Source organism: Pongo pygmaeus, chromosome 1 (assembly GCF_028885625.2).
Source record: "Pongo pygmaeus isolate AG05252 chromosome 1, NHGRI_mPonPyg2-v2.0_pri, whole genome shotgun sequence".
Classification (NCBI taxonomy): Eukaryota; Metazoa; Chordata; class Mammalia; order Primates; family Hominidae; genus Pongo; species Pongo pygmaeus.
The window spans coordinates 163,261,582-163,288,575 of NC_072373.2; the positions used below are offsets into that span (position 1 = coordinate 163,261,582).

General features: G+C 38.0%; 1 protein-coding gene across 3 annotated transcripts in view; it reads left to right on the forward strand.

The window, feature by feature from the left end:
- The window catches only part of SLC35D1 (solute carrier family 35 member D1), a 55,299-nt gene extending 28,305 nt beyond the window's left edge, over window positions 1-26,994 (forward strand). The window contains exons 9-13 of one of the 3 annotated variants that reach the window (XM_054483760.2): window positions 4,766-4,833; window positions 5,897-5,975; window positions 17,182-17,264; window positions 21,914-22,046; window positions 22,344-26,994. In XM_054483760.2, coding sequence (XP_054339735.1) covers window positions 4,766-4,833; window positions 5,897-5,975; window positions 17,182-17,264; window positions 21,914-22,022 — 339 coding nt within the window. In that variant the 3' untranslated portion in view covers window positions 22,023-22,046; window positions 22,344-26,994. Of the gene's footprint in view, window positions 1-4,765; window positions 4,834-5,896; window positions 5,976-14,903; window positions 14,939-15,819; window positions 17,049-17,181; window positions 17,265-21,913 lie in introns of those variants that run through there. The other 2 variants (XM_054483755.2, XM_063654389.1) reach the window with 2 other exon arrangements.

Below are 26,994 nucleotides of genomic sequence, written 5' to 3' on the forward strand. Positions count from 1 at the left end.
TACAAAAAAATCCAGCAATATATTAAAAGGGCAGTATATCATGACCATATTGTGTTTATCTCAGGAATTAAGGTTAGTTTAACATTTGAAAATCGATCAGTGTAGTTTACCATATTAACAAGAATATAGTAGAACTATCCTAAATAGATGCAGAAAACCTATTTGACAAAAGGTGACACCCACTCATGAGTGTAAAATTCTCAATAAACTAGGAATAGAAGGGAACTTTCTCAGCATAATAAAGGACATCTACCAAAGAATCTATTGCTAACATATTTAATGGTGAAAGAAAGACTGAATACTTTTTCACTAAGATTTGAGAACAAGGCAAGGATGTCTGTACTCATACAGTGTTCTATTCAGCGTTATGTTGAAGAACTCCATCTGTATAATATAGATTTGAAAGGAAGAAACAAAACTGTGTGTATTGAAAACATGATGATATATGTAGAAAATCTTAAAGAATCTAGAAAAAAGTGATTGGAACTAATTAGCAAGTTTGCACAGTACAAGGTCAATATGCAAAAATTAACTGTAGCTCCACACAACAGCAGTGAACACTTGGAAACTAAGTAAAAAATACCATTTATAATAGCTTCAGATTATAAAGTACTTGGGGATAAATTTAACAAAGTATGTTACCTGTATGCTGAAAACTACAAAACACTAGTGAGATAAATTTTAAAAGACCTAAATAAGTGATTTTTATGTTTATTAATTAGATGGTTTGATATTAATTTGTCAGTTCTTATCAGATTCATCTACAGATTCAACACCACCCCAACTCTATCAGAAGATTTTTGTAGAAATTGACAAGCAGATTTTAAAATTTATGTGGAATTGCAAAGGACTTAATATAGTCAAATCAGTTTTCAAAAATAATAGCTTTAGAGGATTTATCCTACTTGATTTCAACACTTCTTATAAAGCTTCAGTAATCAAGACACTGTGATATTGGATTAAGAGTAGACAGACCAGTGAAACAGAACAGAGAATCTAGAAATAGAAATATACCATGTGGGCAATCATTTTTGTCAAAGGTGTGAAAATAAATCAATGAGGAAAAGATAATGTCTTCAACAAATGTTGGTAGAACAATTTGACATCTGTATGCAAAATAGTGAACCTTGACTATGACCTTGTGGAATGTACAAACATTAATCAGGAAAGTGTTATAGGTTAAATTGTGTCCCTCCCCTTCCAGATTCATATATTGAAGTCCTAACCCTTAGTACCTCACAATAAATCTTATTTTAAAATGTGATGATTGAGGTGTAATTAGTTAGGATCAGGTCATACGGGAGTAGGGTGGATCTCTAATTCAATATGACTGGTGTTCTTACTAAGAAGGGAAATCAAGGGCCAGCAGGGTGGCTCACACCTATAATCCTAGTGCTTTGGGAGGCCATGGTGGAAGAATCACTTGAGGCCAGAAGTTTGAGACCAACCTGGGCAACAAAGCAAGACCCTGTCTCTACAAAAGAACTTAAAAAATATTAGCCAGGTATGGTGGTGCACACCTATAGTCCTAGCTATTCAGGAGGCTGAGGTGGAAGGATTATTTAAGTCTCGGAGTTCAAGGATGCTGTGAGCCATGATCACGCCACTGTACTCCAGACTGGTTGACAAAGCAAGACCTTGCTTAAAAAAAAGGTGGGAGGGGGGTGGGAAATTAGGACACAGGTATGCACACAGGGAGAACACCATGTGAACATGAAGTTAGACATCAGGGTGATACCTCTACAAGCTAAAAAATACCAAAGATTGCCAACAAACCACTAGAAGCTAGGGGAGAGGCAAGAAAAAGATTCTGTCTCTCAGTTCTTAGAAGGAGCCAATCCTGTAGACACTTTGATCTTGGACTTCTAGCCTCCAGAATTGTGAGACAACAAATTTTTGCCATTTAAGCTACTCAGCTTTGTGGCTTTGTTACGGCAGCTCTAGCAAACTAATATTAAAAGGTTCATAGACCTAACTGTAAAAGCTAAAACCATAAAACTAGAAGAAAAGATAGGAGAAGATCTTTGACTTTTGATTACACTCAGGTTTCATTAAAAAGTTATAAGCAAGAATTATAAAAGACAATATTGATGTTAGACTACATCAACATTAACATTTTATGCTCTTCAAAAGACACTATTAAGAAAATGCAAGGTGAGGCCGGGCACAGTGACTCACGCCTGTAATCCCAGTGCTTTGGGAGGCTGAGGCAGGAGGATCACTTGAGGTCTGGAGTTCAGGACCAGCCTGGCCAACATGGCAAAACCCCATCTCTACTAAAAAATACAAAAATTAGCTGGGTATGGTGGCATGCACCTGTAATCCCAGCTACTTGGAAGGCGGAGGCAGGAGAATCACTTGAACCCAAGAGGCAGAGGTTGCAGTGAGCTGAGTTCGTGCCACTGCACTTCAGCCTGGGCGACATAGTGAGACTCTGTCTTAAAAAAAAAAAAAATGGAAGGTGAGTCACAGACTGGGAAAAAATATTTGTATTTTATATATGTGTGTATATAGCATATGTATGATTAAGGACTTTTATCTAGAATATATTTTTAAAAACTTGTGCAACTCAATAATAAGACAAATAATGTGAATAAAAATTTGGCAAAAGAGGCTGGGTGTGGTGGCTCACCTCTGTAATCCTAGCACTTTGGGAAGCTAGGGCAGGTGGATCACTTGAAGTCAGGAGTTCGTGACCAGCCTGGCTAACATGGTGAAACCCTGTCTCTACTAAAAATACAAAAATTAGCCGGGTGTGGTGGCATGTGCCTGTAATCCCAGCTACCCAGGAGGTGGAGGCAGGAGAATCACTTGAACCCAGGAGGCGGAGGTTGCAGTGAGCTGAGATCACACTACTACACTCCAGCCTGGGTGACAGGGTGAGACTGTCTCAAAAAAAAAAAAAAAAATTGGCAAAAGATTTAGACAGACACTTCACCAAAGAAGAAATGCTAATGTCAAAGATTAAAAGATACTCAATCTTGATAGTCTTTAGGGAAATGCAAATTAAAATGACAAAATACCACTTAGCCACTTATTAGATTGGCCTGTAACAGTCACAAGTGTTGGTGAGAATATAGATCAGTGGGAACTCTCATATAGTGCTGGTGAGAATACAAAATTGTGTAGCTACTTTGGAAAACAGCTTGGCAGTTTCTTACGAAGTTAAAGATACACCTAACCAAATGAACCAGCAATCCCATTTTCTAGCTATTTACCCAAGATAAATAAAAACATGTCAATTGGGAGACTTGTAACCGAAGGTTCAAAGGTTCATAATACCTTGTGGAAATAACCCAAATAAATGTCAGTTACCTGGTGTTTGGATAAGCAAATTGTGGTATACCCATAAGATAGAATACTAATTGGCAATAAAAATGAATGAATTACTGATACATACATAGGATGGATGAGTCCTAGGAGCATAATGCCAAATGAAAGAGAGGGAAGACGCTAGAGTACATGCTATACTTGTAGGAAATTCCACTTGTAGGAAATTGTTGAACAGCAAAGTTATAGTAACAGAAAGTAGATCAGAGGTTGCCAGGGGCTAGAAATGGAGGGGAGATTGACTCAATGGAGAGGAGGGAACTTTGGAAGGAGTTGATTTCTTTATCATGATTGTAATGGTGGTTACATGATTATACATTTGTGACTACTCATTGAATTGAACACTTAAAATTAATTTATTTTTCATGTTTTCTACCTCAACAAAGAATTATAAACAAACTGTCAAGCACTGTTAGGAATATGATTAGATAAATGTGATGTGGGTCCTCCCTTCAGGGAGTTCATTCTGTAGACATGGTATAGAAAGATTTACAGTTTGAAGAGACAAGAGCTCTAGAGAGGAGTATTGAGGCACAAAGGAAGGAGTACTTGTTCAGGGAAGGCCCCACAAGGGAGCCTTGAGTTTTAATTTGATGGCTGAACAGGAGTCAGACGAATGTTGAGGGGAAGGACATTCCAGGCAAAGGCATGCAAGTAAGAAAGTGTATGGTATGTTTTATAAGCCACAGGGAGCCTGGTATTGTTGGAGCCCTGGTGCCATGAGATTTATGTGGAAGTAGCAAAAGTTGAAGCTGGACAGGTTGGCAGAGATAAAAGGTGGAATGTTTCTCACATTTGCTTATCAAACTCCTATTGCAAAAACAACTAGGTACTTGAGAATCCATTCCTCTTGGACAAGAGATGAGATGATCAGTGTACCCTTTCATTTCTCTTTATTCCTTTCCTTTTGGCTTAACACAGACAACAACAACAACACAAAATACCTTGTTTTTAGAATGAACCGTTTTAAAACAGTAATTCTCCTTGAATAGACCTCAGCTGAATTTGTATAACTAAGGCTGTATTTAAGCTTTCACATGTTACAGAAAGGAAACATGTTTTAATGTTTGAGAAAGCCTTTAGTACTAGCACGTTAATAGCCATCTGAAAGAACTGAGATTAGCCAAATGTGGCTTGTGCCTTCAAGGAAATATCAGTTTCTTTGCACCAATAGTGAGAAGTATAAAATCCCCACGTTACATTTTGGATGGGAGAAAATCTTATGAAACTGCTTGCTAGTTCAACTCTGTATACATGAAATCTTTGAACATCACTCTCTACCCTTGGAGTAATTCAGGGAAACATATACCTGTATGTGTGTGTGTGTGTGTCTGTGTCTGTGTTGGAGGCAGACTCATAGAAGGATTTACATTAAAACGGGATAGCTGATTTTGAAGGCCTGGTCTAAAATTTAATGCTTTCTTGTGTGTTGCAGGCTGTGGAGTTTGAAGGCTGGGCTGACACCCTGTTTCTTCTGCAGTTCACCCTCTCCTGTGTGATGGGGTGAGCCTTTGTTACCTTGTTAGCAGATAGTTTTCCTAAAGAAATAGGTTAGAGAAATTTGCGTGCATCTTTTCTCAATATCTTTAGGTCTCCTGAGTGTGTCAGCCTAGGATAATTAAGCCTCCAGATTCAGGTGGTTTCATAGCTCTTGGGAATGTGCTGTTAGGGCTACTGAATTGATACCTTAGAAGGATGAAGAAAAGAAACAATTTACCTGATAACCTGCTGTTTAGTAAGCACCATTATATTTCAACATGCATTATATAGTTTTATCTCTATACTGACCATTTGACAGAACTTTAGTGAATTGTCTAAATTTGCGCAGTTTGTAGGTGGCAGTGGCAGCATTTGAATTTGGGGCAGTTTGACCCCTCTTTACCATGTTTTCTTCCTCATAGGAGAGAATATATAGAGGTTGAGAGGATACCTGCAAACATGCCTCTTATCCTCATGTCCATATTTCTCTAATGTGTTTTTTTTCCTCAGCCAGTCAGTTTAGTTGCTATTTGTGACTGGATCTGGCGCACAGTGAGCAGGTGCTTCAAAATAAAGTTGACCTGATGCCTTGGTACTAAGTCAGGCTCAGAAGCCTCAGTGCAAATCAGAGAGTTCCAACTGCTGCCACTTAGTTGTTAAGTGAAGTAGTTTTAATTTGGTTTTCTTCAATATTCAAGGATCTCTCGTCTTCCTCTGGCCCAGAGGACATGTTGGCCTTATGGAAGGTGCATAACTGCATTTTAGGGTCTGTGAGCTCTGAGCTTTCTGGCTGGCTTAGGTGTATTAGTAGGAAGCATGATCTATAAAAATAGTCATGATTGTAAGAGATGGTTCAGGGTTTTGGTGAGGGCAGCAAAGAAAAATTCTTGGTAAGGAGATGAATGTGTTTCTATTTAGTGAAATTTTAAAAATTCTGAAGCTGCAGTATAAGAAGCAGTGAGGTGGGGAAAATTCATAGCTGGTCAGTGACTAGAATGTGCTGGCTTGGCCAATGCTGATTGTTTATCTTGGCTAGAGATTACTATAAAGTGAGAAACTGGATTTTATACCTCTTTCTTCATTCTAGGTTTATCTTAATGTACGCCACAGTACTCTGCACCCAGTATAATTCTGCTCTTACAACTACAATAGTTGGCTGCATTAAGGTAAGTAGAAAAATACTGTTACCTTTTGGTACCTGCGTTATTTGAAAATTGTTCCTTTAAGATAAGAGTCTGGTGATGGCCTTAAGACCCAAATCGTTATTTCCTCACATACTTAGTTTGACAAATTGTGGTGACAGTTTCTGAAATATTCTTTAAGAATGCAGGGAGGGCATAGTCTCTACTTGGAGGCAGCTTAGCTCTGAAGAGCATGGGAAAAGGAAAATGTATTATCTGAATAGAGGAAAGAGTAGAATTAGGTCTATTTCTGACAGGGCAGATTAATAGCTTGGTAGTGATAACCTTGTCCCTTTAACCCCCAGTGAGAACTGCTGTGTTCTCTGCCTCACTGAGATCTGGCTGTTTTGTAGGGAAAGGATGCTGGCCAGAAGCTAATTGGGGGAGTTTCCCTATGCCTGAGCCAAACCTTAAATGGCTCACTTTTGAAAGCTGTGTCTGACATTTCCAATGATCTCATTTCCTTCTGATCCATTTTATTTGAGGCAGACTAATTTGTCTTCAGCCAGGAGAGCCAAGTTGACTTGAATATTGAGCTAAAGTTGGTGGCTTGAAGCCTGAGGCCTCTTTCATCTGACTTTGTGATTCTAGTGCTTTATGATTCAAGAGGCCACAGCTTGTCTGAATTCCAAATGAATTAGCCAAGTGGGCCTGCTTCCTTAAAAAGGCAAAACCCAGAGAGGTAGGTCCTTAACGTTTGGGGAAAAGAGGGCCATTACCCTTGTGACTTCCTTTCTGATGCCCCATTACTCAGTAGTGAGGGAAGGGATTTCAGAGAAAGGTCAAGTTTTTACTGCTCTGCTGTTTATCTTTGTAGTCTCAATAGAGTGGTGCCCACCTGATCTCATTTTAGAAACTAGATTGGGTTAAAATCCAGAAAGTCTGTGGTTTCAAATCATGAAATTGAACTGTTTGTTGTGAATAGAATTCCAAATGAAGCTGTAACAGGTCAATTTGTGTGAATTCCTTTAGAAAGCTAGAGACAATCTATATGTCAGGGATTGGGCTGGCTGAGACAGTTTTAGGCCCCTCCCCCAAATTAGCTCTAGCTATGTTTTGGTTTTGTAAAGTGAATGCTTCAAGGGCAAAGTGGATGGCTTTCGTCTTGAGCATAAGAGCAGCGAGAATGTGAGAAATAGGCCATGTTTTTAGTTAAGGAGAGGGATGATGCAGGAAAGCCTATGTTTAATTTTAATAAGTAAACCTATTTGCCTGGAATTTCTTAGTGTACTTTATCATTATCAACATGGGATACAAATAAAGTCATTCTTGCTTATATAAAGTTTATACTTTTCCTTTTGATATATGTTTCTCCTCACAGTAGTCCAAGAACTCCATGGATTTACTCATTCCAGGGTGATTAATTTTACCTACAAACTCCACAGGGAGGCAAAAACTGAATTGTCTGATTAGTTCACTACTGCTCTTGCTTCATACTGGTGCAGGGTATCACTGTTGAAGGATGGCTTGCACATGCAGACAGCTGGGAATCTGCTGATAACCTTGCAGGGCTGAAGTCTCACAGGACACAGTGCAGCTTCTGTCATTAGCGTCCCAGTTATAACCCGTTTAGCTCAGCCATTCCTCCTACAAGAGGCTTTAAGCTTCCTTCTGTGCTTGAGAATCCCCTGCAGATCCTTAGGTCAGCATTCCTTTTTCTCTTCAGCATGGTGGGAAAATCACTTAGGATAACTCACTAAAGTAGAAATTCCAAGGCCTACCCAGATAGACTCAGTCAGAATCTCTAGAGTAAAGCTTAGAAATGTTTATGTTTAGCAGGGTTTCCAGGCAGTTGTCGGGAATACTAAAGTTTGAGAATTGCAGTCTTAGTTTTGAGCTATCATGACTCTTCTGTACTTCTTGATAATTTCTTTTTTGAAGACGTTAGTGTCTTTTCTTGATAGCCAGCCTTGCTTAGGATACCCTAATATATACCTACAGGTTTTCCAACTTCTGATTTTGAGCAGCATGGGTTGGATTCTCTGTCACCTTCATTTCTGAAGTTCCCTGGGCAACTTATGTAAATTAATCCACCTCCCTGGATCTTTGTATTCAAATGAGGTCCTGTTATACACTTTCCTAAGTTGCCTGCTAGCCTTGTTTATTGTTACATGATACTTAATTTTATTTTTTCCCTTCAAATAATAGGAAAATCCTTTCTAAGGCAACCTCCTGTCTTCATCCTTAGGCCTAGAAGAGGCTGACATAATTTTGAAGGTTCTCTCAAAGGGCGTTTTATTAGAAAAATAATTTTGAAGTTTCTTTTTGGCCTTTTTCACTGTGTCAATTTACTTTGTGTCTCATAGGCCTAATCTAGAGGCCTGTGAGAAATAAGTCAGATAAATATATTTTGGGGTAAAACATTTTAATTTCCTTCAGTTCTTACTTTAAAACTTCAGAAAGTTTTATATATTAAAAGCCATTTGGGCCAGAGGTCATCAGAGATAGACTAAGAAGTGAAAAAACAAATTTAGATAAGCAGAAAAGAGTAAATTTAAATGTATTTGCCCCATATCTTTTTTAGTCATAGTCCTAAGAATGGATTAAACATTTGTGTCCCATTTTAGGAGGTGGCATTGTAGATACACTAGGCCTCTACGTATGATGAAGGGAAACAGATCTTTAATAAGAGATGTTTTTGTGGAAACAGAAGAAAAAACCAAGGTTAATGTCTGGAGTAGTGTATAGAGTTTTTTAGAGTCCTTGAGGTATCTTCAGATTGCAGTGGCAATCTGACAGATTTTACTGGATTATAGTTCAAATCAGTATTGAAGTGAACTTTCTGAGTATTCTATACATCAGTAGGCATGAAGGCTGTTTGTGTGTAACGTGTGATTTTTCCTGAAGTTTACGTTGTCTAGTTTCAGTTTGTAGGGCTTTAAGAAAAGCACAGTTTCAACTTTCAGTGGCTTAAAGTCAAAAATGGAAGAAAAATTTGAAAATGTTAGTTTGGAAACTTGTAGCCAGGAAAGAATTTAGGTTTTAGTCTAAATATTAGAGAAGTAATAAAAACAATAACAATTAATGAGGCTAGAATCTAATTTAAACAGATGTGCTATAGTTTTATTTGAAACATAATTTTTTTCCTCTAGTCTCCCATTTTTACCAAAGATAAATCATAGTAGGATCAATTTATTTGTAAAATAAATTTTAGTCTTATTATACTTGGCCTGCTTATTTGTATAAAGTGTAATAAGAATAGCGATTGGCCATATAGGCTCTTCTTAGATTAGTTTTATTGGAACTTTTTAATAAGGAATCTTAGATTATTAGACTTTTAAAAGCCTCAAGGCCAGGAGGCTAAGCCAAGGATTTGCCACCAGACTCTAATACCTGTAACAAATTGGGTGAATCTTTCTCCTTTTGATATCATAAAATAACTCGAGGTCCCTTGGTCTGTCAGAAAGTTACATTTTTTATCACAGGTCAGGAAGCTTATAAAGGAACTGTGTAGACAAGGGTCTTTTTATTGGCTTTATAAAGTCAACTTTAATTTCTTAAAGTAGTCTGGTCATATCTGCAAATATGTTATTTTAGTCAAAGCCTTGGTAAAATAACCAGTGTCCTGTTACAAAGAAAACAGATGCGTATTGAACTTATCTAAATAATTATATTCTGATAAGTTAAGAATATTTATAAATAGTTTTTAAATTTGGAGAAATTAGTTAGAAAGATGTTTTAAATTTGTTCACAAAGTATATTTTACCCAATCGTTGTAAATTATAAATAGTTTAAAAGAAAAAAAAGTTTTTTGACTCTGGAAAACACAGCATTTTTTTTGAAGTCATAAAAATTAGTCTTTTACTAATGTAATTCTGTGTAATTAATTCTTATTCTGCTGGATGTTAGGTTAGCAATCCTCATGAATATATCAGTTTTTTAACTAGAGTACTGAAAGTTTTTACCTAGTCTAATGGTCTGATCAATAAAGTTACCAGAAACCTGTATTTACAACTACTTATCAGGGTCTTTTTTATGAATTTCTCCAAAGAAGAAGCAAATTTTGGACTCTACCGATTGTAAACTACATTTTGAGAAGAATCAAAGTAAAACAATGATTGTCAATGGAAAACAAAAGTCTTAGAATAGTTAACAATCGACAAGGAAATTTCATTATTTCATTGGCATATACCAATTTAACATAATCATAATTATTACTGATAATATATCTGAAGACATTTCAAATCTTTAGGAATCTCATACAGGTTTAGAACATAATAACACATTTATATAAATATAATGCAGAGAAAGTTAAGCACCATTTTTTTAAATGATTTCCATTTGATTTTAACATACTAAATAAGGCTAATATGTTTCTCTTGGACTTCTAGGGGCCCTATTATCTAAAAAGTTAGTTTGAGGTCAAAAAAACTGAATTTGAAATTTTGATTTGGGGAAATATGTCAGATAACAAAGGTTTAAAACAGGATTACAGGCCACTAAAAGATATCATTTATTTGGTCAACGTGATAATTTAAAGATTTTAAAAAGCAAAACCTTTTACTCTTGGTGGAGACTTATAAGACATAAAGATACCATGAGTCATACTGAATCTGTTTTTCCCTCTACCCCCTCTTTGTTTTTCGTAATTTATTTAGAAGGTAAATAAACTTTTAAAAATTATTTTTTATTAATAGTACATGAAAATTTTGTTTGAAAGAGAAAACTGCCCGGGCTTGGTGGCTCACGTCTGTAATCCCAGCACTTTTGGGAGGCCAAGGCAGGGGGATCACTTGAGGCCAGGAGTTTTAGACCAACCTGGCCAACACAGTGAAACCTGTTTCTACCAAAAATATAAAAATTAGCTGAGCATGGTGGCATGCGCCTGTAGTCCCAGCTACTTGGGAGGCTGAGGCAGGAGAATGGCTTGAACCCAGGAGGCAGAGGTTGCAGTGAGCTGAGATCATGCCACTGCACTCCAGCCTGGGCAACAGAGTGAGATCCTGTCTCAAAAAAAACCAGAGAAAATTAGATTTTATTTTTGTATTAGTGTATTATTAATGTTAAAGTTAATTTTTAATAAAACCTTGTAAATAAAACTATTTAATTTTAGTTAGTTTAACCACAAGATTTTTGTACGTTTTTAAATAGCCTCTTAAATTTAAACATTTTTTAAAATTTTTATTTTTGTTTTTTTAATTGAAAACTTTTTAAACTTTTATACTAGGCAAAATCTTTTTTTTTTTTTACAAAAACACATTTTTATGTGTTTTATAACCTTTTTTATGAAAAACACATTTTCCTTTTTGAATATACTTTGCATATGGAATTGTTTATTTTAATATCTAGTAGTTTAAATTATATATTAATTATGATAGTATCTCTTAGTAACTTACTTTTAGTGAAAAACCTAGGAAATAATTAATTTTAACTATGTGCAGTGCAAGACAAAGAATAGAGCTGTGAACACAATGCCTGGAGGAGTTAATCCTTAGTATGGCCAAGAGACATGGTTGGGCTAGGGAGGGCAGGGCCTGGGTGTTGTCCCCAGACCTTTTTGTCTAGACATTAGAATCTAAAGTCTCAAATTTGCAGACATAAGCTTACAGATAAATTAAGTAAGCATTAAAGATATTATAGAAGTAACAGTTCTGTGACCTTAAAACATTTAGTAGAGACAGTATAAACCTGTCTGATCAATCCAACCAGGCCAAAAAAAAAAAAAAACCTAAAAATTTGAAAATATTTTAATTTTATTTTACTAATAATTTTTAAACTTTTAATTTATTAAGGATTACTAAAATCACAATGACTTGAAAATTATTTGGGCTTATTTAATTTGTGAGTACTAACTTATAAATTAATTTGATATTATGTAGACAGTATATACATATAGTCATGTATATATAAAAATATAGATGGAAAGAAATAAAGACTTTATAGCTTTGGTTTTTAAATTTTAGCCATAAGACCAGTAAAATTCACTAGTTTAAAAGAACAGTTGGATGTAAACTTTGTCTTTGTAAGTGAAAAAGATTAAAGTTTATCTGCCTCACATGGCCCAAGCCCTTATTGTGTTTTAGAGAAAATAGGGTAGTAAATTATATTTTAAAGTGCAGAGAGAGAATTTACATTTTTTAAAAGGAGTTTAAATGTGTTAGTGGAAGATTAAAAACGGATGTCAAGGTAACAGACTTATAGGAACTTATCATAGGATTTTATAAGGGGACTAATTTTATTTAGAGGGGCATTGTAAAATTTAGTCTGTTTTTTAACTGGATCACTGAGCTCAAGGCAGAGCCCATTAAGCAACAGAGTCAACAAAGTATCTGTAGTTTTTAAGGCCTAATAATTAAAATATGTGGAAAGTAGTCACCGTTGAAAGGCAGAACATATAGAGCTTTACAAATGTAGAATTTTACTTTTACATTGAATCCCACATCCCCAGAAAGAAAAATGCCATGAAACCAGGTTATGCAGTGCTTGTATAGTGTACTTTGATACAAAGACATTTTTAAAAGTATTTAAACTACATCTTCTAAATCTAAACTCACAAAGGAACAAGTAGTCTCTTGTAGTAATAATCGTTTACTGTAAACAGCTGTTACCAGTCACCTCTAAAACTGTAGCTCTTACCGTGGTGATGACTCACCACTCATCTCACACACACACAAGTCACGTTTCTCCCACAGTACAAGAAAAAGGTAGATGGCACCTTTTTTTGTGTTTCTTAAGGGATCTGAATCATTAGGAGTCCCCTCTATTTTCTTTTATGTTGTACCAAAGACAGCAAAGAGGAGGAAGGAGGAGTAGGAAGGAATAAGAGTAAATGGGAGAAAAATATATATTTTTTGAGACAGGGTCTCACTCTGTTGCCCAGGCTTTAGTGACACAATCATGGCTCACTGCAGCCTTGACCTCCCGGGCTCAATTGATCCCCCCATCTTAGCCTCCTGAGTAACTGGGACTACAGACACCTGCGATCATGACTGGCCAACTTTTATTTTATTTTATTTTTTATAGAAACAGGGTTTTGCTGTGTTGCCCAGGCTAGTCTTGAACTCCTAGGCTCGAGTGATTTGCTCACCTCTGCTTCCCAAAGTGCTGGGATTACAGGTGTGAGCCTCTGTGCCTGGCCCAATTTCTAAGAAAGGAAGTAAAATTTAAGAGTCTAATTTTAAAAACATAATTTTAAAAGAGTTTTAGTCTACTGAAAAAAGATTTAAGAACAGGATATATATATATATATATATCCAGGATATATGTTCTTAAATTATATATGCATGTATAATTTGAATATCAGTTTTTAATTAAGCTGACTTTTAACCACAGAGCTCTTTTTAAAAAATCTTTTAAAATCTATTATCAGATTTTAGCTGGGGGGACAAACAGATGATATTTTTGCCTTTTGAATTTTTTTTTTATTGAAGATACCTTCGCAAGTGAAACTAGTAAGACTTAACCAAAGTTATGACTTAACTAAAGATGCACCTGGCATCTCTGAAGAGGTGAATGGGTACCCCAAAAAGTCAAAGTCACATGAATATTGAGCCAAAAGGGGCTGATTCTCTGACCAGGAATTGAACCCAGGCTATGGTGGTGAAAGTGTACAACTTGAATTGCCAGCCATAAGGTACAGCAGCCTTTATTGTGAATCCCACAGGGGATTTAAAGCAGGGAGTGTGAGCTTACAAAGGATTTTAACTTTGTTTTAGGTCAGATTTTTGCTCTTTTAATTTTGTCAAGAGAAAAATTTTTAAAACTAACCGTGACACTATTATGTGTCTTCTAAAAAAAATGTGACCTTCTCATCAATTGTTTAGAATAAGAAATCTCTTAAAATGTTTTTTTAATTTAGGAGTCTAATTTAAAGGATCCATCTTTTGGCTGTTGAATTTTTAATGGTGTACTTATTTTAATAGTGACTCAATCTAATAGTCTCTTTATGGAAAACCTAGGATGTAATTTTTTAGGTTTAGAAATGTTTTCTTGGAGAGGGCATAGAAGAGCCTATCCCAAAGTTCCCATGCCCCACCCCCCTGCCACCAAAAATGTATTGCCAGGGATAGGCTCAGATAGTGAAAGATTCTGATTATCATAGACGGTCTCCAGTAACCCACAAATATGTGGGGTACCACCAGTCACAGACCTGTTAATCTGTGACAATAGGTAGGCCCTCATGGGACTGGACTTTTTTAGTACTAACCAGGCAACAAAGGTTGAGATGACAAAAACCCCTTGTAGGTGAGACTTTTTATGACAGACTGTCCTAAGAGCTTGACACATTTGGAACAAAGTCTTGGGTTTCTAGCCATTTTTAGACTGGCCACCTGACGTGACTCAAAAATCATGCCCCCAGATGGCAGAGACCAAGAGAGAGTGCTTCCACTTGATCAGAAGTCAAACTTTCAAGGGCATACAATGACAAGAGAACCTCAAGCAGTACCCTAATTTTTATGACAGAGCAACACAGACAGAGATAAAGGAAAAGACTATTTTGGGGAAGAAAGGAATCAAACAATTTGAGTATTCATGCCACAGAGAACCAAAAGCTATAACCAAGACTTGTCACGCAAATCTTTTTCTCCCATTAATCAAGATTTGGGCTCTGTGGCTCTATGGGTGGGTGTGGTGGCTCACCTCCTATAATCCCAGCACTCTGGGAGGCTGAGGCGGGTGGATTGCCTGAGCTCAGGAGCTCAAGACCAGCCTGGGCAACATGGTGAAACTTCATTGCTACCAAAAATACAAAAAATTAGCCAGGCATCGTGGTGCACACCTGTGGTCCCAGCTGCTTGGGAGGCTGAGGTGGAAGGATTGCTTGAGCCTAGGAGGCAGAGATTGCAGTGAGCTGAGATTGTGCCACTGCACTCCAACTTGAGAGACAGAGTGAGACCTGGTGGCAAAAAATTAAAAAAAAGATTTTGGAGAGGAAAAAGAAACTGATTGTTGTTTTACCATCCACTTGACCAGATTCCACAGGGAGAAAGAGGTCTGGAGCCTGGCTGGTAAGAAATTTTTATCCTTATGCTGGCTGGTGAAGTCCTGGATTATCTTTGCTGCAGCTTCCAAAAGAGCAGAACAGCTTTGGTGACCCTGCTTACTGCATCAAAACTGTAGGGATGAAGGGAAAATTTGCTTAAAAATCAGCTCACAAAAGACAAACTAGTAAAAGAAAAAGTATCTAATTTATTAATGTGTATATGGAGAATATTGCAGAGTGACTACCTAAACCCCCAGTGGAGTGTAGAAGCTTATATACTATCTTGAAGTTACAGAAAGAATGGGGGCTTAGATTGGGCAAAATAGGTTATAGGAGGGAGAGAAGAGGAGGCTTGGCTAGCAAAAGTGGTCTTGTTATACAGTTGAAACCTCACAGGTAGCAGCCCTTGGAGAGAATAGATGATAAATGCTTTTTTAGACCTTGAAAGGTGTCAGACTCTCAGTTAATGTGTCCTAGATCTGGACAAGGGGAGGCCTGGCTGCAGTCAGTGTAGATTTTTCTACAAATGTAAATTTCCCTCACAAAAGACAGCTTTGCAGAGCTACTTCTGTTTGCTGGCTTTCTGACTGCTATCTTAATTACTGTATGTTAAAGAAATATATTTGGGAGTAAAATTTTTTGATTTCTTGCAACCCTAAATCTGAAATCCAAAATGCTTGCTCCAAAATCTAAAACTCTTTGAATGCCAACATGATATTCAAGGGAAATAATCATTGAGGCATTTGGATTTTTGAATTTGAGATATTCAACTGGTAAGTGTAATGGAAACATTACAAAATATGAAATCTGAAATATTTCAGGTCCCAAGTATTTGGGACCCTGATAAGGGATATTCAGCCTCTAGTTTAAATTTTAGAAACTTATTTTTTGTTTTTATGGTCTTAGGATAATTAAAAGGGAGCCAGAAGATGTTTGCACCTGGGAGTGTCAGAAGTGATTTTAGGTATAATATCTTGAGATGACTTCCCATGTGTTTTCTTAAGATACCAAGGAAGATTCCTCTAAAAACAGTCATTATATTGGTAAAGTCCCCACCATTCCCTTTTTTCCATTTTAGAAGAAGAAGCAAAGATATTTTAGGTTCTGGGGGTGCATGTGCAGGTTTGTTATGTGGGTAAATTGTGTGTCACTGAGGCCTGGTATACAAACGATCCTGTCACCTAGGTAGTGAGCATAGTACTCAACAGGTGGTCATCCAACTCACACCCTCCTTTTACCCTCCTACCTCAAGCAGCCCCCAGTGTCTATTGCTCCCATCTTTGTATCCATGTATATTCAGTGTTTAGCTCCCACTTTCAAGTGAGAGCAGGTGGTGTTTGGTTTTCTGTTCCTGCGTTAGTTTGCTTAGGATAATGGCCTCCTGCTGCATCCATGTTGCTGCAAAGGACATGATTTCTTTCTTTTTTATGGCTGCATTGTATTCCATGATGTATATGTACCACATTTTCTTAATCCAGTCCATCATTAATGGGCATCTTGGTTGATTGCATGTCTTTGCTATTGGGAATCATGCTGCAGTGAACCTAAGAGTACATGTGTCTCTTTGGTAGAACAATTTATTTTCCTTTGGGGATATAACCCAGTTAGTGGGATTACTGGGTCAAATGGTATTTGTTTTAAGTTCTTTGACAAATGTCCACACTGCTTTCCACAGTGGCTGAACTAAATTTACATTCCCCCCAACAGTGTATAAATAAGCATTCCTTTTTCTCCCCAACCTCGCCAACATCTGTTGCTTTTTGACATTTTAATAATAGACATTCTGACTGGTATGAGATGGTATCACATTGTGGTTATGATTTGTATTTCTCTGATGATTGGTGATGAGCCTTTTTTCATATATTTGTTTGCTGCATGTATGTTTTCTTTTGAGAAATATCTGTTCATGTCCTTTGCCCATCTTTTAATGGGGTTGTGTTTGTTGAATTAGGTTGCTTATCAATTCTGGATATTAGACCTTTGTCCAATGCATAGTTTGTGAATATTTTCTCCCATTCTGTTGGTAGTATTCTTCAGTATTGGCAAAAGCGTTTATCTTCTGGAGAAATCGATTGGGAAGAGGCTAATGTCACTGATTCCTTAATAGTGTTCTTCCTTATACTATACTCTTATTAGGGTTGGTGGGTTTTCGTTGTTTGTCTTTTATTTGTTTTTGTATTTTAAGGACAGATATTTGGATGAGTTTTATATATATTTAAGAAGCTCAGTTAAACCTATGTAACAGTATATTACTATTTTTATTTTTAGAATATATTAATAACTTATATTGGAATGGTCTTTGGTGGAGATTATATTTTCACGTGGACAAACTTCATTGGTTTAAATATCAGGTAAGTAAAAATATTTAATTAAATTGCAAAATCGGAATCGGATATTCAAATAGTGTCACAATAAAGTTAGGCTATTAAATTAATGGAACATTTATTCATTATTAAACATATGTGGAGTGCCTTCTATATGCTACATATTTAATGTCTCTACATAATGCTTTTTAAGAAGCAGGGAGAGGTCAGGCATAGTGGCTTATACCTATAATCCCAACAGTTTGGGAGGCTGAGGTGGACAGATTGCTTGAGTCCAGGAGTTTGAGACTAGTCTGGGCAACATTGTGAAACCCCGTCTCTACAAAAAAAATGACAAAATTACCTGGGCGTGGTGGTGGACGTTAGGACTGTTGTTCCCTGGCCACGGGGTTGCTATATTGAAAGATTTTTAGTGTATATTTTTGGAATAGATATCTCATTGTCAGGGGCTAATGAATATGTCCATGACTGTAGGTTTAGGAGAAGTAGACTGTTTGCCTTGCTTTTGAAGATCAAAAGTGGATCAGAGCAGATGAAGTAGATTTAGTAGATTCAATCGATTAGGAAGCAGTTCGGCACATTCCAGTCAGATCTGAAGTATTCTAACAAGGCTCCTGTCTCAGGAACTGTAGCTTTGTCTTTTTCTTCTGGTTGTCTCCCAGCTGTGTCTGCCACAGAAGTCTCTGTGAGTTAAGAGTTGGTAGTGCCACTTTGGGAGGCTGAGGCGGGCAGATCACAAGGTCAAGAGATCGAGACCACCCTGGCCAACATGGTGATACCCCGTCTCTACTAAAAATACAAAAATTAGCTGGATGTGGTGGCAGGCACCTGTAGTCCCAGCTACTCAGGAGGCTGAGGCAGGAGGATCGCTTGAACCCAGGAGGTGGAGGTTGCAGTGAGCCGAGATTGCGCCACTGCACTCCAGCCTGGCAACAGAGTGAGACTCCGTCCCAACAAAATAAAAGAGTTGGTAGTGCTGTTGTTTGAAGATTAGACAGATGGAAAATTGCTTGAAAATTTTTTAAAAGGCATAAACTTAGGCTTGCATAATGATTCCACCTTATTTTCAATATGCATGTTTTAACTTTTTAAAAGAAAAATCTTGTTGACCAGTACTAATACCAGGGATTCTGCTTTTGAAAAATGAATATTTAGGATGATCTAATGTATTAACACCAATTTAATAGTACTAGAAGGTATCAACTTTAATGTGAATATTTATGGGGGCCAATAGATTAGTTAAAGGGTCTCTGTTTGAAGTAGTAGAAGATCCTGATTTAGAATCATTTGGTAGTGATGTATAAAAATTCAGATATAACCCCTCTCTCCTTCAAATCTGGGCTTTTCCTCATTTTCCCTTTCCCTTCCTTCTAGTTTTCCCCTTCCCCAAGGCTGCTAGAGAGCAAATTATAGTTCCTTTCCAAAGCGTTTACTCATCACTGCGTAACACATAGTATGCTCGTTGATGAATATTCAGTTCTCTTCAGGTGGTTCATGAATTGCCCTTTCTGTAAATCTATATTTGATAATGATCGAGTCAGTAATAAAGATGAAATTAAAAATATTTTATTGTTGCCTCAAGTTACAACCATGTGGCAATAGTGTGCCCCCTCTTTCATAATGTTACATTTCCTTGCTGTATGGTCTGAATGTTTGTGTTCCCCCAGTTTGTTGAACTCTGAACTCCCAAAGTGATGGTATTAGGAGGTAGGGCTTTGGGAGGTGATTAGGTCATGGAGTTGGCATCCTCATGAATGAGATTAGTGCCCTTATGTAAGAGATCCCAGAGCATGATGAGAAGATACTGTCTGTGAACCAGAAAGAGAGCCCTCTCTAGACATTGAACCTGCCTTGATCTTAGACTCCCCAGCCTCTAGGACTGTGAGAAATAAATTTCTGTTGTTTATAAGCCACCATTTGTGGTATTTTGTTATAGCAACCCAAATGGAGTAAGACGTTTATAAATTATAGTACCTTACCTTTTGTTAGCAGTACATCTCCCCTCTGGTCTGTCAGTGTCAGGGCTGACAGGGAAGGTAGGGGAGAAGAGAATGAAGAGAAGATTATCCGTGTAATCTCATTTAATCCTCAGACAAGCTTAGATAGATAACATTATTCTTACTTGATGAATACAGAAGTGGATTAATTAATTTGCCCAGGGTCACATAGCTAGTGTAGATTGAACATCTATGATCCAAAATGCTCCAAAATCTGGAATTTTTGAATGCTAACAGGACGCTCAAAGGAAATGCTCTTTGGAACATTTCAGATTTGGGATTTGGATGCTCGGCTGGTAAGTATAATGCAGATATTCCAAAATTTGACATTGGAAACACTTCTGGTCCCAAGCATTGTAGATAAGAGATACTCAACCTATAGTACATTCAGGATTTGAACCAAGACCTAACTGTAGAGTCAATGTTTTTTCAATACACTGACTATGCCGGGAATATAGGGTCTGGAATTATCATTAGGGCTAAACCTGGAATAAATTCCAGGACATTCTTTGTCTTCTTCTACCCTGTGCTTCCCCAGTATTCCTATTCAGTTTAAATAGGGTTAATATGAACATCAAAGATCATCTTAACAGGAAAAATAAGAAAGCATTTTTATTTTTTAGGTTGTTGTGGGAAGGGGAAGCTAGAGGAAGGTAGGATGAAAGAAAGGAGAGGTAGCCCTTCTACTTTGTTTTGGGGTGGGTTTGGAGGCAAAGGGAAATTGACTGTCATGTGGATGGATGTACATGTGAACCTTAAAGAACTTTTAGCTTCAGTCAAAAAAGACTTCAGTAAGCCATCTTCTTGGGTCCAGGCCAGCTAGCAGGGAAGTAATCTACTTGAGGGACTAGAAAAACCAGAAAAGTTTCTAGGAGAGTCATATCAAATTCCAGAAAAAATTAAATGGGAAAAAGCTGCTAGATGAAGGAAAAGATGAAGCTCTCTGAACATTGGCATAAGAATTGGGTTCATGCTAGGCGTGGTGGCTCACACCTGTAATCCTAGCTCTTAGGGAGGTAGAGGCAGGAGGATAGCTTGAGCCCAGGAGTTCACGACCTGCCTGGGCAATATAGCGAGACCCCATTTTCCACAGAAAGGGGGGAAAAAGACAAAAAAAAGTGTAAGAATTGGGTTCATGAGGCCCCCTTTCCTCAAGTGGGGTGATAGGGGATACTCAGTTCAGCAGTTACTTATTGTGTTGCTAAGAAGTGCCAGGCCAATTGCAAGAGACTCTGTACAGCTAAAAGAATTAAGGCCATGGGAAATTAACAAGATGATAAGGACAAAGTGAGGATGGATAACTAATATTCAGTGGCACAAGGGTCATAAGGGAGGCAGCAGTTGGAGTGGAGAAAGACTGACCTAGGTTTTATTCTGGTCCATCATTAGGATGCTTTGTGACCCTGAGCAATTTATCTTATGACTCTGGGACTTTCCTCATCTATAAAATGGACACCTTGGAGGGATAGTGTACCTTGCAGAAATATTGCAAAAACAGGAAATGTATATAAAATGCTTGACAGGTAGACTTTAATAATTTGATTGCTCTTAAGTGCCGTGAGGTGCAGATGAGGAAAAGGAAGAATCTGGTTGGGAAGGTTAAACTGGAAAAGGCTTTATTTTGGATTGATTGGAGTCTCAGAGAATGGCTAGTATTATGCGAGCGTGTGCAGTAAAGAACAAGCGCCAGTGCCTGATCCCGCTTTCTTCCTAGTGGGAACAAGAGCTAGGCATCTCTCACCCTTCTGCAGCTGGTCTGGGGCTGATGTCAGAGCCCAGAGGAGAACAGAATTGATTTCAAATAAGCAGCAAGTTCATGAGTCAAGTGGTCAGGCAGAAGATGAGGGCCAAAACCAGGGCAGAAGAATTGGAGCCCAGGTCAGGCATCCAGCTGGCTGGAATCCAAGGGAGTCCTGGGTGGCAGTCTCAGTGGAAGAGCCAGGGAGGGCAGGGCAGGAGTGGTCGGATCTGTGAGCTCCTCCAGCCTACTTTCCACTTAGTGAATTGGGTAGGAGGCTGTGTATCCTAGGTGAGTTTCAGGTCCCCACAGAGAATGGACCAAGTAATCATTGTCACCAAAGAGGGATCCTTCCTGGTGGTAGGTGCGATGGATAAGTGAGGGGTACCAGCAACCACCTGTCATAGGCTGACGGCCCAGATGATAAGTTCCCCACTGTGAACTTGCTTTTAGTCAGAGAAAAATCAGCTCTGTTGAATCTCCTAGGGTCTGCATATTTAACTAATTTGGGATGTTTCCTATTAACGCCTATTTTTCAAAATGTAAAAAAAATACAAGTAAAAATTTACCTGTATTGTCAGCATCCAGCTGCAACCACTGTTAATATTCTTGGTGTGTTCCTTACAGACTTTTGTCTATTCCAGTGCATACTGATGTACATATTCATGTTCATTTAAATAAAATGGGATTAGACAATGCTTGATGTTTTATGATATATTTTCTCATAAAAATTTAAGCCGTCTTATAAAATTTAATGTGTCAATGCCTGTTTGTATTTTATACCATTTTAATAGATGCATAGTACTTCGTTGTATGAATTTCCCCACTGTGAAACTTTACCCTTCATCTAATTTTTTGGCGTTAAGTTTTTTTACCGAGTAGAGTGTTTACACTAAAACCTTCCCTTCCTCCATCTCTGATAGTGACTTTCTGTTTTGCAGCATTGCTGGGAGCCTGGTGTATTCCTATATCACTTTCACTGAAGAGCAGCTGAGCAAACAGTCAGAGGCTAATAACAAGCTGGATATTAAGGGGAAAGGAGCAGTGTGACCGGAGGATTGCTTCATCTGATACGTAGGCCTAAGTTTTTAATCAACTCAGAACACTGGCAGTTCCTACACAGACACTGAGGTGTCTTGATTATGGAGGAAATAACCATTCCTTTGCACTTGTACAATCTGAGGATTGATTGCTGCCTTTTAAAATTTTATGAAGAGAGAAACTTATAATTGACTCTATTTTAAATACGTTGTTTGAATTAATTTATATCAGACTGGAAAATGTACTGGGCTTTTTAATTTAATTTTTTTCTATGCCGACAGTGAAACATCAGTGTTTTGAAAGTATTTTATTTCATAATTTGATATCCAGGTGTCCCTGAGAGCTGCATATATAATGTTTGCCAACTGGAGCTTCATCATTCAAATTGTTGCTGCATCTGGAGGCAGTTTAGCCTTTCCTCTGCTGGAAATGCAGACGAATATGTGAAATTTCTCTTCTCTGAATCTTATTTCTTATGATTGCATTGTCTTCATCATATCATCATTCCATTTGCCAAGGAAAACAACTTTGGCACTATAAAAATATGTGGGGTTTGAAGTGTATTGCTATGTTGGCTTCCCTGATTTTCATAGGATGAGCAGAGTGCATTCCTTGAAAACGTTCTTTTTTTGTTGTGTAGAATGGGGATAATGAAGGGGGTGAGAAAGTAGGCCTTTTACTAATTTTTCATCTATTTGATTTATTGATTCAACTAAAATGTTTTAAGTATATGTGCCAGGCATTGTGCTAAATGCTGGAGATACAGAGGTGTTTGCAGAGGTAGTTGAAACATCTCACTCCTGCCATAGTGACTGAGGTAAGGTTGAGAATTTAGCTCTGTTAATCCATTCAGAAGATGTCACTAGAAGTAAGTTGTTTCAGCACTCAAAAGCCTCAAATCTGTAAATTGGATTAAAAACACCTGCCCTACCTATCCAGCAATAGTGTGAATCCAAATGCTGCAATGTGAGATGAGGTACAAGTAAAGAGCTGTGTTTTGTAAACCAGTGCAGCTCAGCATTGACTCCCTCTCTAAGTGAAAATTGCAGACAGGCAAGTCTGTTTTCCCTTGCCTCCTTCCTTTGGGTTTGGTTGCTCTTTAGATGAATATGATGAGATCCCACATTTCTGAATTTATTGGTTTGAGGGGAAAGGCTGGTTAGATGTCTTTGTATTGTCAATGGTTGGTTTTTGTCTGGCAGTGTCAGTGTTAGAACTATCATCTTCCTTCTTAAATGGCATGAGCAATGAGCAAACTTCCCTCCTTTCAACATTCTCACCTACATCATATGCCCCTTGGCTCACCTACTGAGCTTGCCAACTTCTCTCAAAACCAGTGCTGCATTTTGGGAGAGCAGCTGTGAATGGGCACTGCCTAAATTGCCTCTTGGGGTAATCTGGAGGGTGGAGGTGTTAACTCAAACATAATCGTATGACTTGACTCAGAGATATCCATTGACTTTGAGGATTAGTGTGTTTGCTTAGGCCAGTTGTGCAGCCAGTGTGCAAGAGATTTGGTACCTTTGCACTAATGCACACACCAGTGTCTATTTCATTGGGTTTGGAATCCACTGAACTCTGTTGACCTAAACAGTTAGGGTTTTGATTTTTTTTTTTTTTGATTTGCAAATTTATATTGAGATCATTTTCATATTCCTGTCTTTCTCTTTTGGTTTGTCTTTACTAAAGCTTGGCTGGTGGTGCTATGTCCCTAGAATTATCCCTGCAGCCAACTCCCAAGTTACAAGCTTCATTAAGAGCCTTAGACTCACTTTTTTCTAGCATCTTCTGACCTGAGAAAATTCCACTGGGAGTAAAGGATATTATCTTGTGTCATATGCGTCTTACTCTCCCTATTTTACCAATGAGAAAACAAAACTCAGAGAAAGATGACTTGCTAATACATCAAACCCATTTCCTTTTTATTGAACTATGCTGCCATTTAATTAACCGCCCTTCCCCTCTGAGGGAGTAGGGAAACAGATCCTGAGTTCACTTGAGCACTTTCAAAAAAGCAAGCAGTTGATTGAATTTGGTGTCAGAGAGGAGCATACTTTGCAAATCAGGAAGAGTGACAGGTTACCCTGTCCTGGAACCCTTATCCCACTTCCAGGCTGACTTTAGTTGTTAATGCACTTCTGGCTGTAAATGTTGCCAACACTTCCTGGTTTTGCTTAGGTACAGTGAAAGGGCATAGTGAGAGCTATTTTTAGTGATTCTGTTCCTTCTGTCAGCAACATGAAGGAGGGATGTTTGAATAATTTTTGTTGTAGAATATTTCTTCATGAAAGGCTTTTGGGTGTCTTTAACAGGTGTTGGGCTAGAGCCCCACCAGGAGTTGAACTGCCTTTTGGGGGTCAGGTTCCCTAGGAGATCTGTCACCTCTTCAGGAGTATTTGAGAACATTGTGTAGCTACAGCTTCACTAAATGCACCTGACAGGCTTCTGTGCCTTGGGAGCCCTGGCTTATGCTGAAACTTCTGGCTGACCAGAGCAGTACAGCAACTTCTGCCCTGTCTGTGTTCTGCTTCCTGGATGCCTCCTTCAGCTGCTAACCAGCATTGCAGGATGGAGCAGGGTGAACAAGCTGGAGACTGAATAGTCTTTTGGATTTTGTGTTTTGATTATTGCAGGCCTGTTATAATATACTGGTGATTTACCTGGTACTGTGGCACCTCCCAGAAAGTCTGGTTTTTGCCCCATGTTTGATATTTACTAGGCAGAAATTCTTTGTCCTGTTAACTGCCTCCTGGGAGAAAAAGAGGCAATATAGAGTTAAATCCTAAATTTGCCCACTGAGACAGATGAGCTGTGGTATTCCAAAAGACAAATTCTATGACTAGTGGCTCCTGTTCAATGTAAGTGAGACCCTCTTTGGCCAATCTGCTTCTAGTCAAGGCTAAATGGATTGGAATAACCCTAGTTGGCCAGGCTACACATTGCCAACATGTCCCGTTGAGTTTTAATTGCCCCATGTGGCTGTGGACTTTATGAGTCAATCATTTATAGGCTCCAGTTTGCACCTAGTTTTTTTTTAAAAAAGTGCATTTATACGCTTTTGGTAGTCCTGTTTTATCAAGAATCCATGGAGGGTTTTGGTCAGTACAGCTGGTGCAGGATCCTCACAGAGAAACAGTGGAGTTTCACATTGAATTGGTTTGAAATGGCACCCCAGGACTTTGGGCCTGCCTTACTTTATAGCCTCGTTCAGTGAGCAAAAATTTAGTGAGCAGCTGTTGTATGCCAAGCATTTTGCTAAGCTCTGGAAAAAAGATAAACAAGACATGGTTCTTGCTTTCAAGGAGTGTGTAATTCTTTAACCAGATATGGTAACCTGGACCCTGAGTGGGAGAAAGGAGACAGATGAAAGGAGTCCCTGATTTTGTAACCAAGAGCTGCCTGCATAGTTATGAGTATCACTGATTTTAGGGGCATCCCACAGAGCTAAAGCATTTTTTTAATCTGAGAGGACTTTTGTAACTCATATTAATCTTCTAGCTCTGAGATAGCAACACAGCTCTTAGAATTCTGTAAGTAGCTTGAGGCCTTCTCCTCTACTGTACATGTTCTTGCTTTCCCAAAACTGTAAGTTTGGTTTTTCCTATAAACAGGACTGTAATTGATTTTTCTCTCCCTGAGGAAAAAAGTTCAGAATAAATGAGACATGGATATGAAACTACTTAGCACAATGCCTGGTACATATTAGGCACTCAGCAAATGTGGCTACCGTGTCATTATTTCATGGTGAGACTCAAGGCAAAACAAGATTCTTAATTTATGCTCTGTAAATGCTAGAGGTTTGGGCAGTATGGTATATCCTGAAAAACAGGACCCTGTGTCTCATTGCCTCTAGAATCCTTAGGTAGCAGTTTCTGTTCACTGTCTCTTCTTTTTTAAAAATATCTGCTGGACACAATTATGGCCATTACATGATGCAAGTGATTCTACCTATTTTTAAAAAAGAACAAAATTGCTTTTATATTGTGACGGTACATTTTAATAAAGGAAAATTATTTTCTTCCCCCTCCTCCCCCTCGTTTTTTTTTTTTTTTTTTTTTTTTTAAATAAACAAGGTCTTGCTCTGTCGCCAGCCAGGCTGGAGTGTAATGGCGTAATCATAGCAGCTCACCACAGTCTCAAACTCCTAGGCTCAAGTGATCCTCCTGCCTTAGCCTGCTAAGTAGCTACGACTATAGGCATGTGCCATTACGCCTGGCTCATTTCTTCCTTTTTTTTTTTTTTTTTTTCTGGTAAAGACAGGGTCTCACTGTGTTGCCAGACTGGTCTCAAACTCCTGGCCTCAAGTAACTCTTCTGTCTCAGCCTCCCAAAGTGCTGGGATTACAGGTGTGTGCCACATGTCCGGCCAGGAAAATTATTTTCTATCTTAAAGAAAGATAATTACATTTTAGAATGGCAATTCAGTTAAATCTTTCTCAGTTTTTTACCTTAAGATGGCTCCTGGAAAGGCCAGCGTTCCTTTTCCCCTCTCTGAATTGAAAGCACTTGACCCCATGCTGCCCCTGCTTGCAGGCCTGTCTCAGTTGTCATATATTGTGAGTCCCTGGCACCATTACTGTTTTCTAAGCCAGTCTTCTAGGTCTTACTTTCAGGATGCTGCTTCATGGTATGAGGATATAGTTTACAGTGTTGTAGTTTTGTTTTTTTTTTAAAGCTTTGTTCTTTGAAAATACTTTTTAAAAAGAAATCTACTGGTTAGATTTATTGTCTCACAAAAATGTTTTTAGAGATTATTTTTTTCACAAATGTTTTCTTTCTCATGCTGATGATCAACTGATTTTTGTCTACAGGTGTTAGCTTCTCACAGTATTTTTTCATTTTAGAGTCTATTTACCAAATGACCATTTTTAGTGTTAAAAGGTACTGAGGAATTGAGATCTGTAAATCAGGTGACATAAACATGAAAATTATGTGCCTAAATATTTTTGTAATGGTGTAAAATAAATACTTTTTCCTGAAAA